General features: G+C 38.9%; 1 protein-coding gene across 2 annotated transcripts in view; it reads right to left on the reverse strand.

The window, feature by feature from the left end:
• LOC5501789 (importin-11) overlaps window positions 1–13,225 on the reverse strand; it is a 31,584-nt gene that overhangs the window by 17,772 nt on the left and 587 nt on the right. For both annotated transcript variants that reach the window (XM_048727967.1, XM_048727965.1), the window contains exons 2-23: window positions 12,626–12,726; window positions 12,110–12,182; window positions 11,824–11,910; window positions 11,262–11,375; window positions 10,919–10,999; window positions 10,789–10,837; window positions 10,292–10,350; window positions 10,039–10,087; window positions 9,367–9,437; window positions 7,708–7,807; window positions 7,333–7,425; window positions 6,076–6,110; window positions 5,657–5,740; window positions 5,046–5,082; window positions 4,910–4,950; window positions 4,066–4,156; window positions 3,175–3,222; window positions 2,567–2,672; window positions 1,521–1,650; window positions 1,080–1,113; window positions 653–693; window positions 122–187 (exon numbers count right to left, since the gene is read on the reverse strand). In XM_048727967.1, the coding sequence (XP_048583924.1) occupies window positions 122–187; window positions 653–693; window positions 1,080–1,113; window positions 1,521–1,650; window positions 2,567–2,672; window positions 3,175–3,222; window positions 4,066–4,156; window positions 4,910–4,950; window positions 5,046–5,082; window positions 5,657–5,740; window positions 6,076–6,110; window positions 7,333–7,425; window positions 7,708–7,807; window positions 9,367–9,437; window positions 10,039–10,087; window positions 10,292–10,350; window positions 10,789–10,837; window positions 10,919–10,999; window positions 11,262–11,375; window positions 11,824–11,910; window positions 12,110–12,182; window positions 12,626–12,726 (1,590 nt within the window). The remainder of the gene's footprint in view (window positions 1–121; window positions 188–652; window positions 694–1,079; window positions 1,114–1,520; window positions 1,651–2,566; window positions 2,673–3,174; window positions 3,223–4,065; window positions 4,157–4,909; window positions 4,951–5,045; window positions 5,083–5,656; window positions 5,741–6,075; window positions 6,111–7,332; window positions 7,426–7,707; window positions 7,808–9,366; window positions 9,438–10,038; window positions 10,088–10,291; window positions 10,351–10,788; window positions 10,838–10,918; window positions 11,000–11,261; window positions 11,376–11,823; window positions 11,911–12,109; window positions 12,183–12,625; window positions 12,727–13,225) is intronic.

Raw genomic sequence — 13,225 nt, forward strand, 5'->3', positions numbered from 1 at the left:
ATAACTGAACTAAAAGGTTCAAGTATAGATCTCTGGGGTCACAGATTCCCACGGAATGATAGAGGCATCAGATGCTGATCAAAAAGGACCAGGAATAGATCCTTGAGGTTGCAAGGTTTACCTTGGTATCACACTCACTGACATCACGGAGTAAATTGTAAAGAGATGTGAAACTTCCCTCCATGTACTGAAAGATCAGACATATTGGATTACATAAAATAGTCGGGGATTTGAAGTTTGAAGGAGGAACCGCGACAAAGGTGCGAGTTTAGAGAGTTTGAGAGAGGGCCCAATGTAAGACACCAAGGGTAAAACGCGACAAAGGTTGGAGGGCCCAATGTAAGACACCAAGGGTACAACGCGACAAAGGTTGAAGGGAGATGGTAAAAAAAGTTGTGACATCAGATGTGTTAACGTTGCAAATACGCTGGTTTAGATTAGCGCGGCAAGGGATTTTGGCCCAATATGTGACAGAGGAAACTAGACAGAGAGAAGACAGAGAAAGTCAAGACAGAGAAAACAAAACAGAGAAAACAAGGGGTATGACAGAGAAAGGGAAAGCAGGACAGAGGATGGACGGAGGAGGTATGGAAGTGGCAAGGCTTATGTATGACAGAGACAGGAGAAAACAAGACAGAACCTTAGCCCTTACCGGGAGGAAGCTGTCCAACTGGAATTCAACATCATCCACAGTTAATTACGGTTAAAGATTCAAAAACTCTAGCAGTCTATAACCAATGTACTGATACTGCATTTACAGTAGTAAAGCAGTTAGTAGATGCAGTACATGCTTATTAACCCATTGACCCCTCAACCGGCCGAGAGAAGTACATGCCGTAAAATTTATGAATGAAAAGTAAACACAACGAGATCAAGAAACTCAGGTGTAAAGGATAAATGGCCTAAGATATGCATCCCAGCAAGATTATAGCAGTTACTTTAGAAGCGAGACATTAGGCAAGCAACAGTTTTAAAGTTTTAGCTGAGTTAGAATGAAAATGAAAATGGTGTGAATCACTTTGAATGTTATTCTAGATATTTGGGAAGTGCATAAAAATGCTTTTGTCGTCAAAGGATATCAGTCCTCAGCGTGTTTGCGGCAGTCAAGCGGACCTGGAAATAAAACAGGAGTGAACGAGACTCAAAGAGACTGTACTTCCATTCGCACACCAGGTTCCACACAGTGCCAAAATTGCACGACGGTGTGCAACTCTCTACTACAGCAAATCAGCACAAAAAACTCATCACGAGACATGCAATCATTGCGTGCGATTTGCCACACAATGATAATAACGCTACAAACGACGATTTTTTACAGGAAGCTATGCAACATGACTGCTTGAAAGATGTTGTACTTCAACACGAAACAAATACTTGCAAGTGGCTGGTGAATGCCTCTCAAGATGCTGTGCAACATGGATTCAAATCGTGCAAGTGTTTTTGTGTATTACACAATCAACATGTACAACAACAATACACGGACCAAACAGAAGGGCCAAAGATATCGTACGTAAACTTACCACCAAATCTTCGTCTTTCTGCATCAAAAGTAGCAGAGACTCATAAAGAAGCGGACGAACTGATGCCGTGAGCTTAACATTAACCCACTGGCCAACCAACCACGGCACGCGGCGACGCAACAACTTGAACCTACACAAGGCAAATGTAGGGTAGAAAAGGATAGTGATAACTTGAACCTATACAAGACAAATTTAGGGTAGAATAGGATAGTGATAACTTGAACTTATACAAGACGAATGTAGGGTAGAATAGGATAGTGATAACTTTAACCTACACAAGACAAATGTAGGGTAGAATAGGATAGTGAAAACTTTAACCTATACAAGACGAATGTAGGGTAGAATAGGATAGTGATAACTTGAACTTATACAAGACGAATGTAGGGTAGAATAGGATAGTGATAACTTGAACCTATACAAGACGAATGTAGGGTAGAAAAGGATAGTGATAACTTGAACTTATACAAGACGAATGTAGGGTAGAATAAGATAGTGATAACTTGAACCTATACAAGACAAATGTAGGGTAGAATAGGATAGTGATAACTTGAACCTATACAAGACAAATGTAGGGTAGAATAGGATAGTGATAACTTGAACCTATACAAGACAAATGTAGGCTAGAATAGGATAGTGATAACTTTAACCTATGTATACAAGACAAATGTGGGGTTGAAAAGGATAGTGATAACTTGAACCTATACAAGACAAATATAGGCTAGAATAGGATAGTGACAGCTTGAACCTATACAAGACAAATTTAGGGTAGAATAGGACAGTGATAACTTTAACCTATGTATACAAGACAAATGTGGGGTTGAATAGGAAAGTGATACTTGAACCTTACAGGACAAATGTGGGGTTGAATAGGAGAGTGATAACTTGAACCTATACAAGACAAATGTAGGGTAGAATAGGATAGTTATAACTTGAGCCTATAGATGAGGAATGTAGAGTAGAATGACTTAGTGAATGGGATAAATACTACTGATACACAGGAAGGATGTAGGATAGAATAGGGTAGCGACCGTGCGAGCAGGTCTTACCTAGGGGACTTGTTATGCATCTCTCTTCTTAGGTGATAAGTGAACCAGTTGTCAAAGTCTAGCTCTTCAAAAAGATTATAAGACGCGAGGCCAGCTGCAGTATACACTGTAACAGGAACCAAGAGATAGTTACTCAGGCTGGTAGTAATATCACATCTAGTGTAATCAAGAAAATATCCATTATCGTCTTCACACACACACACACACACGTGGGCATAGGGAATTCTAACAGGGAAATGGTTGCTCCCCCTAACAGAATTTCTAGCCTGCCCTAGAAAAAATTGAAAGAATTTAACGCAGTCAAATGTAGAGGTAAATTTGTGAATTATATCTTCACTCATTTCAAAGTTTGATGTTTGGAGGGGGGGCACCCCTGGACCCCTCTGGATTCGTCTCTGTGCGGCAATGTCACGCTGCTCTGTCACACTGTCACGCTGCTCGTCACGCTGCTCTGTCACACTGCTCTGTCACAATGTCACGCTGCTCGTCACACTGCTCTGTCACGCTACACTGTCACACTGTCACGCTGCTATGTCACGCAGTCACGCTGCTCGTCACGCTTCTCTGTCACGCAGTCACGCTGCTCTGTAGTCTTCACGGAATCTCACCGGCATCCTTTTGCAAGAGTACGTTCATGTCCTCTGTATCAGGCGACGCTAAAAACGAAATAGCAGCAAATATTAAACCTTCCATTCTTACATACTTTCTTTCTTGCTAAGACGGTGTCCAGGCGATTGACACTGTGTTTTTATTGCGTCTAAGATGGAGGCAGCTATCGTAAATTCAGGGTTTTCAAGGTGAAAGTTGAAAACGGTGAAAGTTTGAATTGACAAGGGGTGACGTCACTCTTACTTCTTACTGTTTTAATCAAGCTGACGACTACTGACGTGATAGTGGGGCGAATTGCATGACAGGTGGTGACGTCACTCTTACTTTTTAATGCCTTCATCAAGCTGACGACTACTGGCGTGACAGTGGGGTGAATTGCATGACAAGGAGTGACACCACTCTTACGTTGGACTGTCTTTATCAAGCTGACGTCTACTGACGTGACAGTAGGGCGAATTGCATGACAAGGGGTGACACCACTCTTACATTGGACTGTCTTTATCAAGCTGACGACTACTGGCGTGACAGTAGGGTGAATTGCATGACAGTGGGTAACTTCACTCTTACGCTGGAGTGCTTTATCAAGCTGACGACTACTGGCGTGACAGTGGGGCGAATTGCATGACAGGGGGTGACGTCACTCTTACCTTGGACTGTTTTTATCAAGTTGACGACTACTGGCGTGACAGTGGGGCGAATTGCATGACAGGGGGTGACACCACTCTTACCTTGGACTGTTTTTATCAAGTTGACGACTACTGGCGTGACAGTAGGGTGAATTGCATGACAGGTGGTGAAGTCACTCTTACTTTTTAATGCCTTCATCAAGCTGACGACTACTGGCGTGACAGTGGGGCGAATTGCACGACAGGGGGTGACGTCACTCTTACCTTGGACTGTTTTTATCAAGTTGACGACTACTGGCGTGACAATTGAGCGGTATTCGGCGAACAAAGTGAGGTACAAGTTTTCTATGCTTGGCTGCAGGAGAGAGAAGGGAGAGTAAAACAATTGCTATGAGTCGGGCAAATTGGGGAGGAGCCACTCTAAATGATACACTTTTCTAAATGTTCTTTTGATTCAGTCTCCTATCATTGTGATACCTTGTTACCACATGGCGCCACAGGAAAGTAATGATTAGGCTCGATTTTCACCTCGTTTCTGAGCTGCATTACGTGCCTCCGATGAGGCCTAGCGACGGCTGGACATAGAGCCTAGAGAAACTCCTGCGATTTTCTGTTCGATTTCCAAGCACAAAGCCTTGTTTTGCTTTATTTTGCAGGCTTAGAGCCCCTAGTTTTGAGTAAGCTGAAGGATAGGACTTTAGCTCAAGGCCTCCTCTCAGTTCAGATAACATGCGGTTCTACTGAGATTATCTATGCCTTTAGTGCTATTAATCATGAATTATCGTCATTATATCCGTCACGTCTTCAACGTAATTAGGCACATTTATCGCAACAAGAGAGTATTAATAAGAAGGATGTGTAAATATCATAAAGGATATATGGTTTCCCTCTAGTATTTATGCTCTCTTGATTACCCTTATTTCTAAATGAAAACTCAAGTAATATGGTCCCAATTATACTACTGTCACGTACCTGAAGCTGCTAACGCCACGAGTCGTCAACATTTTCACTAACGGCTATCATGACATTTATTGCTTATATTTCTGGTAAAAAATCTGCTCCCTTTAATCACAAGTAATTTGGTTTCCTCTTTACTACTATCACTTACCCGAAGCTGGTACCGCCACGACTCGCCAACTTCTTCATTAACTAAAACAAAACAAGAAAAAATGACTTTAAAACAAAAACAACATAAGACAATATTAAAAAATAAAAAATATTGAGATGAAATATGTATAACTCACTGTAATCCTCCGGGTCAGATTCCCAATTATCCAATTCCTTAATTAGAAAAATACAAAACAAATGTAACGATATCAATATTGCAACGGGATCTTCCTTAAAAGCTCTATTAACCTCCTTTCTTAAGATAGCCCACCTAGAACCTACTGACTGAAAACTATCCAGACCACGGGCTATAGGATAATTTGACTCCGAAATGAAGTCTAATGGCTTGTAAGTGTTGAATACGCAGGTATTCCTACTTTGACTGGATGTTTTTGCCTTGGTTTCGCACCTGCAGCGAGCTCTGTCCCTTCGTGCTTGCGACCTTTTAAACAACGTGCTGTGTAACCGCCGCCACCTGGTAAATAAGTAACTTGACCACCTCGACATCCAGCGGCATGTTTTTTCTCTTCCCCAATATATTTTTTAGTCATAAAATATAGTGGGACATTAGACTTCATTTTGGAGTCAAATTATCCTATAGCCCGTGTCTAGACTAAGACGTTTCCATGCTGAATTATGAGCAAACTATGAGGGTTCAGATAGACATGGGTCAGACGTATTTGAAAGCAGACTTTGTTGTTGCCATACAACTTATGTCAAATACACATTGAAAATAATATTGAATTACATTATGATTTAGAAGAAAATAATGCATGATTATTCTGTTTATGATTTCTGTAAGAACAGATGGTGTGAAGAAGGACATCTTTGTCTGAAACAAAGGAAAAAAAATAGTTATTGTATCACTATCAATTTTAATGCTCCAAACATAGATAGCTAGGGTAAATTATGTTGTCAAAATAGTGTTTTAAGGCATCTGTCCCTTCACCAGTTGAGAGTCTAGCTAACAAAATGTATGCACCTTTCAAAATAAATGTTTAGTTTCTTGATTTCTTAATAAGGATGAATTAAATACAGAAATGATTGGAAGCTGACCTGTGGCCCAAATAATACAGCCCACATAATAGACTAGTCATAAACTTGAGTAACCTTTCTTACTTTGCAATAGGCTTGCATCAAGTGAACATATATAAGTGATATACTGACCTGATGTGCGGCTAAGATGTTCTGAGAAGAATCATCTGAAAAAAAAAAATAATAAACTTCAATCAAAGAAACACATTGTGCACTCTGGTCAAAGGGCCATGTTTGGCCATGTCTTTGTTTTTGTTTTCAATCAATCATGGAATAAGTAAATAACTCCCAGCCATCGCTAAGGATGGGTGTCACTAAGGATGGGTGTCACTAAGGATGGGTGTCACTAAGGATGGGTGTCACTAAGGATGGGTGTCACTAAGGATGGGTGTCACTAAGGATGGGTGTCACTAAGGATGGGTGTCACTAAGGATGGGTGTCACTAAGGATGGGTGTCGCTAAGGATGGGTGTCACTAAGGATGGGTGTTGCTAAGGTTGGGTGTCACTAAGGATGGGTGTCACTAAGGATGGGTGTCACTAAGGATGGGTGTCACTAAGGATGGGTGTCACTAAGGATGGGTGTCACTAAGGATGGGTGTCACTAAGGATGGGTGTCGCTAAGGATGGGTGTCGCTAAGGATGGGTGTCACTAAGGATGGGTGTCACTAAGGATGGGTGTCACTAAGGATGGGTGTCACTAAGGATGGGTGTCACTAAGGATGGGTGTCGCTAAGGATGGGTGTTGCTAAGGATGGGTGTCACTAAGGATGGGTGTTGCTAAGGATGAGTGTTGCTAAGTATGGGTGTCACTAAGGTTGGGTGTCACTAAGGATGGTGTGTTCTTTTAGGGTATTTACCTCTATTTCTTGTAAAAAAAAGAGATATATTCTTCGTAAGAGTGCGATATTTCTAACTGAATTTCTAAAACAAATAAAATGACTAGGCGCGAAGGCCTAGGACTAACAAATAAAATGACTAGCCGCGAAGGCCTAGGACTAACAATAAAATACCTTTTTTAATTAGCTGGTGGCTAGAAGCCAATGAAAACTCGCCTAAAATATTTTCGCACAAAAAAATTAACCTTTTCAAGTTATTTCGTGCTTTCTTTCGGTACAAAATGTAGTTTGGGCGTAACAGTTGATATTCCTTGTAATTTAGCGCGTAATTAAGTAAAGAATCCTGCAAAATTTTGATTTTTTAAGAAACATGTATTGCAAAATCCCGTGTAATTTAGCGCGTAATGATTGATTTTCCGCGTAATGTAGCGCATAATTTAGCCAAGATTCCCGCGTAATTTTGAGGGTTTTTTTCCGCGTAATTCCAGAAGCCCTGTATCAACAAATTCAATAGCTGAATGATATCAAATCTCTTTCAAACTTCTTCTATACCTTTTATTTCCTTGGGAGGCCTGTAGGTCTCACATCGTAAAATCGCTCGCATTATATTACAGCATTGGACAAGCAGGGTCTCAAATGTGAGCACTGGAAAGAACAGGCATAAACATACTGATGTTGCTTTATATGAAAAAATAAACATGCAAGGTATATCTATATAGAAGTGGTGATTGTGATGATAATAGTATGTTTTTAAAATAATAATGATAATAACAACAATTACGAAAAGATCACGAAAAGACACCGCCAAAAAGTGGACATTTTGCTATTGAGGAATTATCAAATATTATCCTTTTTCCATATGACACAGCTATGAATGTGCACCCCCTCACAGCCCTCAGGAAACCCTGGGTGACAATCCCCACATACCTCCAGCTTCCTCACTGAACACATAATTAGCAGCAAACTCCAAACTCTGCTTCAGGAGGGGGACAAATGATGCTGGGTGGTGCTCCTGTGTCTCAAGCAACTAAAAAATCAAGTTGGTTAGATGAGTGAAACTCGATAGTGGGTTAGATGAGTGAAACTCGATAGTGGGTTAGATGAGTGAATCTCGATAGTGGGTTAGATGAGTGAATCTCGATAGTGGGTTAGATTAGTGGAACTCAATAGTGAGTTAGATGAGTGAAACTCGATAGTGGGTTAGATGAGAGAAACTCGATAGTGGGTTAGATGAGTGAATCTCGATAGTGGGTTAGATGAGAGAATCTCGATAGTGGGTTAGATGAGTGAAACTCAATAGTGAGTTAGATGAGTGAAACTCGATAGTGGGTTAGATGAGTGAAACTCAATAGTGGGTTAGATGAGTGAAACTCGATAGTGGGTTAGATGAGTGAATCTCGATAGTGGGTTAGATTAGTGGAACTCAATAGTGAGTTAGATGAGTGAAACTCGATAGTGGGTTAGATGAGTGAATCTCGATAGTGGGTTAGATGAGTGAAACTCAATAGTGAGTTAGATGAGTGAAACTCGATAGTGGGTTAGATGAGAGAAACTCGATAGTGGGTTAGATGAGTGAATCTCGATAGTGGGTTTGATGAGTGAATCTCGATAGTGGGTTAGATGAGTGAATCTCGATAGTGGGTTAGATGAGAGAAACTCGATAGTGGGTTAGATGAGAGAAACTCGATAGTGGGTTAGATGAGTGAATCTTGATAGTGGGTTTGATGAGTGAAACTCGATAGTGGGTTTGATGAGTGAATCTCGATAGTGGGTTTGATGAGTGAATCTCGATAGTGGGTTAGATGAGTGAAACTCGATAGTGGGTTAGATGAGTGAAACTCGATAGTGGGTTAGATAAGTGAAACTCAATAGTGAGTTAGATGAGAGAAACTCGATAGTGGGTTAGATGAGAGAAACTCGATAGTGGGTTAGATAAGTGAATCTCGATAGTGGGTTAGATGAGAGAAACTCGATAGTGGGTTAGATTAGAGGAGCCTGGCTCTTGAACATGCTTGTGATACAGTCGCACGTTTGTTTCAAAGTGAAAATACACAGTGGAACCATCATTTCTTGAAAGCGAAATAGGCAGCTGAAAGAGTAGGTAGATCCGCAAGTATGTGAAATATGTGATGTGGAGTACAGTTTGTGAAATCCGTTTGCATCGCACCGAATTTACTAACAAGAAGACAATCAAACAGCTTTTAGATAGTGTCCAGTAGTTTTTCTCTGGATTGGTGACGGTAGCATTCTTGAAAAAAAAAACGCTACCAGTAAGACTGCCCCTTTAACAACGAGTGCTGATCACAAATGTATTTACTTAACAAATAAAGCCTCTTTTTCATCTTTTTTGGTATTTGGTGTTTGATTGGCCTGGAAGAATTCAAATATTGCGAGCATGACATTGATTGCTGAGTGGTTATCGACCAATTCTTCTTTTAAAATTTCATGTATGTACGATAGTGTATGCATACTATCTATCTATCTCAATTAGCATTTACATCATACATCATAGCAAGGGAACCAAAGATGGCCAAGTTTACCATGGCTGAGAGAGTGATAATCTACATTGCCTTGTTATGCACTTACTGTTTTACTCAAAAGTTTGACAGTCTTCTCAAGCATCTTGACTAGCTTGGTATTATGCTGTATTTGGTTTCCTAGAGAACAAAAATATATATCCCTCTGTGACTTGGTGGCAAGCTGGTTTCTCACATCCCAATTATGGTAAACCAAACTAGCACAAACTGGTCTGTCCCACATCTGGAGAGATTTGGGGATATTACCGTGATTGCACTAGTCAGCCCATAAACTACCAATTAAACCTAGTAGATATAAACATTTTATGTATCTCGCGACTCGAGTGTGCTTTAAAGCCGCATTGTCACCAGTTTACTTCAGGAGGGCCAACGGAAACCTCAAACGTTAAAAGACAAAAGAATCTATTAAAATCTGAGATATTTAACAGGCCACCCGCTCTAAATTATCAATCACATCCTCAAAGAAACTTCCAATAGACACACTGCTTTCAATATTTTTAAATATTTTTCGTGTTTTCCATTAAAATAATCAGATATTGTTACATAATCGACCGGAAGTAAACTGGTGACAATGCAGCTTTAATGGAATGTTATTTTGTTAATGGCTTTAGACAAATGTTTCTAGAAGAACCATTTGTACAGTACTTTCAAGTTGTGAAGCTCAAAAGAGTAATTTTTGTACAATATATTAGGTTTTACAAGCTTGATTGGCCTTACTTACTATATTCTAGGCAGAGCCTTATCTTTTCAAATATTGCATTTAGGAAGACCTGTATAAAGATAAAATACTGTATGTACAGCGACAATCAAATAGCACACACAATCAAATGCATCACAAACATAAATCTTTTCATTCAAGCTTAAAGAATTTTCAAAAAAATTATCAGATTAGTTGTAAAAAAGGTTTTACCATAATAAACTAGCTTGTCTTTTGGAGGGTTAGTGTAGTAGTGTAACCATGACCAATCACTCACCGTCTGTAATGAGTCTGAGCTGAACTCCCTTGTCCCTTGGACGGTAAGTTTACGAAGGACTAAAGATTAAAAAATCAATTTTTCTTGACTTTTATAGAGAATTAAACTTCATTATATTTTATACTGTGTTTATACAGCAAACTGCCATCAAGTGGCCAATTCACCTAAAAATATCCAAGAAACCTATTTCTAACTGCTGTATTCTGCACCCATTATCAATTTTCGCTTTTATGGTCCAAAGGACGGCTGCTTTAAAGAGGTACCACTGTGTGGCTGGTAATTCAAAGGTTAAAAGCACAAGGTCAAGGGGGCAGTCCGACCCTCCCCTGACAAAATTTCCATAGAATTGTAATGGAGCTAAAATCCACAAATCTACCTCATGTCAAATAAGTTATATACTGGTGTCCCCTTTTGGGGTGGCGCCCTTCCCCCCTTTTTTAGGGCGTGGTTACTGTATTCACAGGTAACAACAATGATGAGAGTAACTTAAGAATCACCTTTTGCTGATAGTACACTAAGCTGTAAAGCTTCCTCAAGATGTTCCTCCTAAAGAAAGACAAAGGCATGAATCAGTAAAACAATAATAAAAAATTTAAAAAAAATCATAACAAAAATAATTTTATTTACATGTCTCTGTGCCTTGTCAAAAAATTGGGCAGAGTGAGCCTTCCACAGATCCAAAATATGTCCATAGATACTATTAGAAAGCTGAAATGAGAAATACATACATTAGAGCATCAGTCTTCATTAACATACTGTATGCCTACAGTGCGACATGCACTAGCTGCCACACCTTGACATTTTTGTGAAGTGATTAAAACCAGTGACGATACAAGAAAAATGCCTGCTGATTGCCAATAGGTGCCTTTAATAAGTACATTCCTGAACATCTATTTGTCACAGGTGTCTCAGCATATAATAGGTACCTCTGTTTTTGTCTGTTTGTGCATAGGTGTGTCATAAGAATTACCTCTCTGAACATCTGTCTGTCCATTGCAAGCCTCTTGGATGCTAACATCTTGGTAACATGGTTCAGAATTAACAGAGAATTGTGCTGCACTAGATGTAGAGGACTTCTGACAGACTGCATGAAAAAGAAATACATATTAATAAAGTGTTTTGATTTGTTATATCTACAGTATACCATTTTATTAAGAGGCATGCAATTTAAAATATAGAGGTCTTTTACCTAAGAATTTGTTTTTGTACATAATGACAGAGAACCTCTGAAAAAAGTCTGCCCTGAAGGAGTCTTATTAGAGATGAAAATTTTGAGTCGAATATCAGTTTTTGGTGTATTGAAAAAAAATTGATACAGTTTAGGCATGTCAAATATTTCTCTCATTTTTAACTGCTTTGTCTAATAACTTGATTTTAAGAGAGCACTAAAAGCAGAAACAAAAAAGTGCCAATTAAAAAAGGCTAATAAAATTATCACATCCCTTCATTAGGAAAATGGCTTTTCTAAGCTGTAAAGAATATTGTAGATATTTTCTTTTTGTGCCATAAAGTGCAGAACTGTACACATATACCTCAAATAATGCTGGAAAAAGCTCAGGCCAGCACTTCAGCTCAACTCGAGCAATCTTTGATATGACAACAGCTACCTGTGTGGCAATCTGATAACAGAAAGTAATATATTATAGAAAGAGTATATGTAGCTGTTGAATTTAGCCACCAGAACCTGGATAAATTGGATGAACCAAACATAGCAAAAAAAAAGAGTTAACCATTGAAGATTTACTTTTTAGCATTTCCCTTGATCCACTTTTCTTGGCAAGTGATTCACCCCCCTTATATCATATTCCATTACATTACCTGGTGTACAGGCTCATCAATTGATAGAAGCAGCTGCTGTTTTATTACCAATTTCTCTTCTTCTGGGAGAGCACTGAAGATAAATAAAACATCAGAAAGTGCAGTTAGAAGTCTGAAACTTCTTTGACTTTGGCTACAAAAAGCCTATTAATCCCTATTAATAAAATCATAAAAAAATAAAAACAGTACCATGAATAATTCATGACAGTAAAGCTTGAGAATTTGCTTAGGAATTGGACTGTTAAAAGTGCATACAATTGACTTAATTGAAGGCAGTTGGGTTGAAATTCAATCACGGGTTATTGGGGCATTGGTATAAACATTCTTTTAAAAAATTTATTTAAAAAAATTTCTTTTAAAAAATTAATAAAAAGTCTAGGAAAAATTAAATAGGTACATAGAGCTTTGAGTTTTTTTGTTTTTTTTTTAAATTTCTTTTCATTACCAATAATTTTTATGGTAACTAACAGGATTTTTACTGGATAATTGTACATGGTTTAATATATATTCACTTACTTAGGAGCAGTTTTACGCCAATACCTATCAATGCCATTTTTAATATAAAGCACAGCCAACCAGCGAATGTTGACATCTACAGATCTGTTAGAAAAGATTTGCTGGAAAAACAAAAGGTCCATAAGAAGTGAGAGAGAAAATATGGCAAGGATTAAAAATTTTGTATGTGGAGGACAGATTTTTTTTACACGTTTTTTCAAGAAGAGGGCCCTTGACGCAACTCTATAAACATTCAACAAAAATAGTGATTGAGGATTTAAGACATGGGCGTAACAATGTGGTCATAGCCTTGATTTCAATACATTATTTAGGTGCAATTACAGAATACCAACCTGTGCATTTACATACAGTACCATGAAAAGTCACTAGAGTATCTGGGTGCTGTGCCAGCCGTGATGCACAGCAAAAACACTGATTCAAATACTGGGCTTTTGTTGTGCTGAATTGAATACCAAAACAACTTTGACTGCCCAAAACCTATCAAGCACAACTTGATTTGGGGACTGATAAATCAACGTGGGAACTTACGTATCTGGGTCAATTCAATTAGACAATTGGGTTTGCCATAGCAGAAACGTGATGTATAGACCATGCCTATAA

This window comes from Nematostella vectensis, chromosome 5 (genome assembly GCF_932526225.1).
Source record: "Nematostella vectensis chromosome 5, jaNemVect1.1, whole genome shotgun sequence".
Lineage (NCBI taxonomy): Eukaryota > Metazoa > Cnidaria > Anthozoa > Actiniaria > Edwardsiidae > Nematostella > Nematostella vectensis.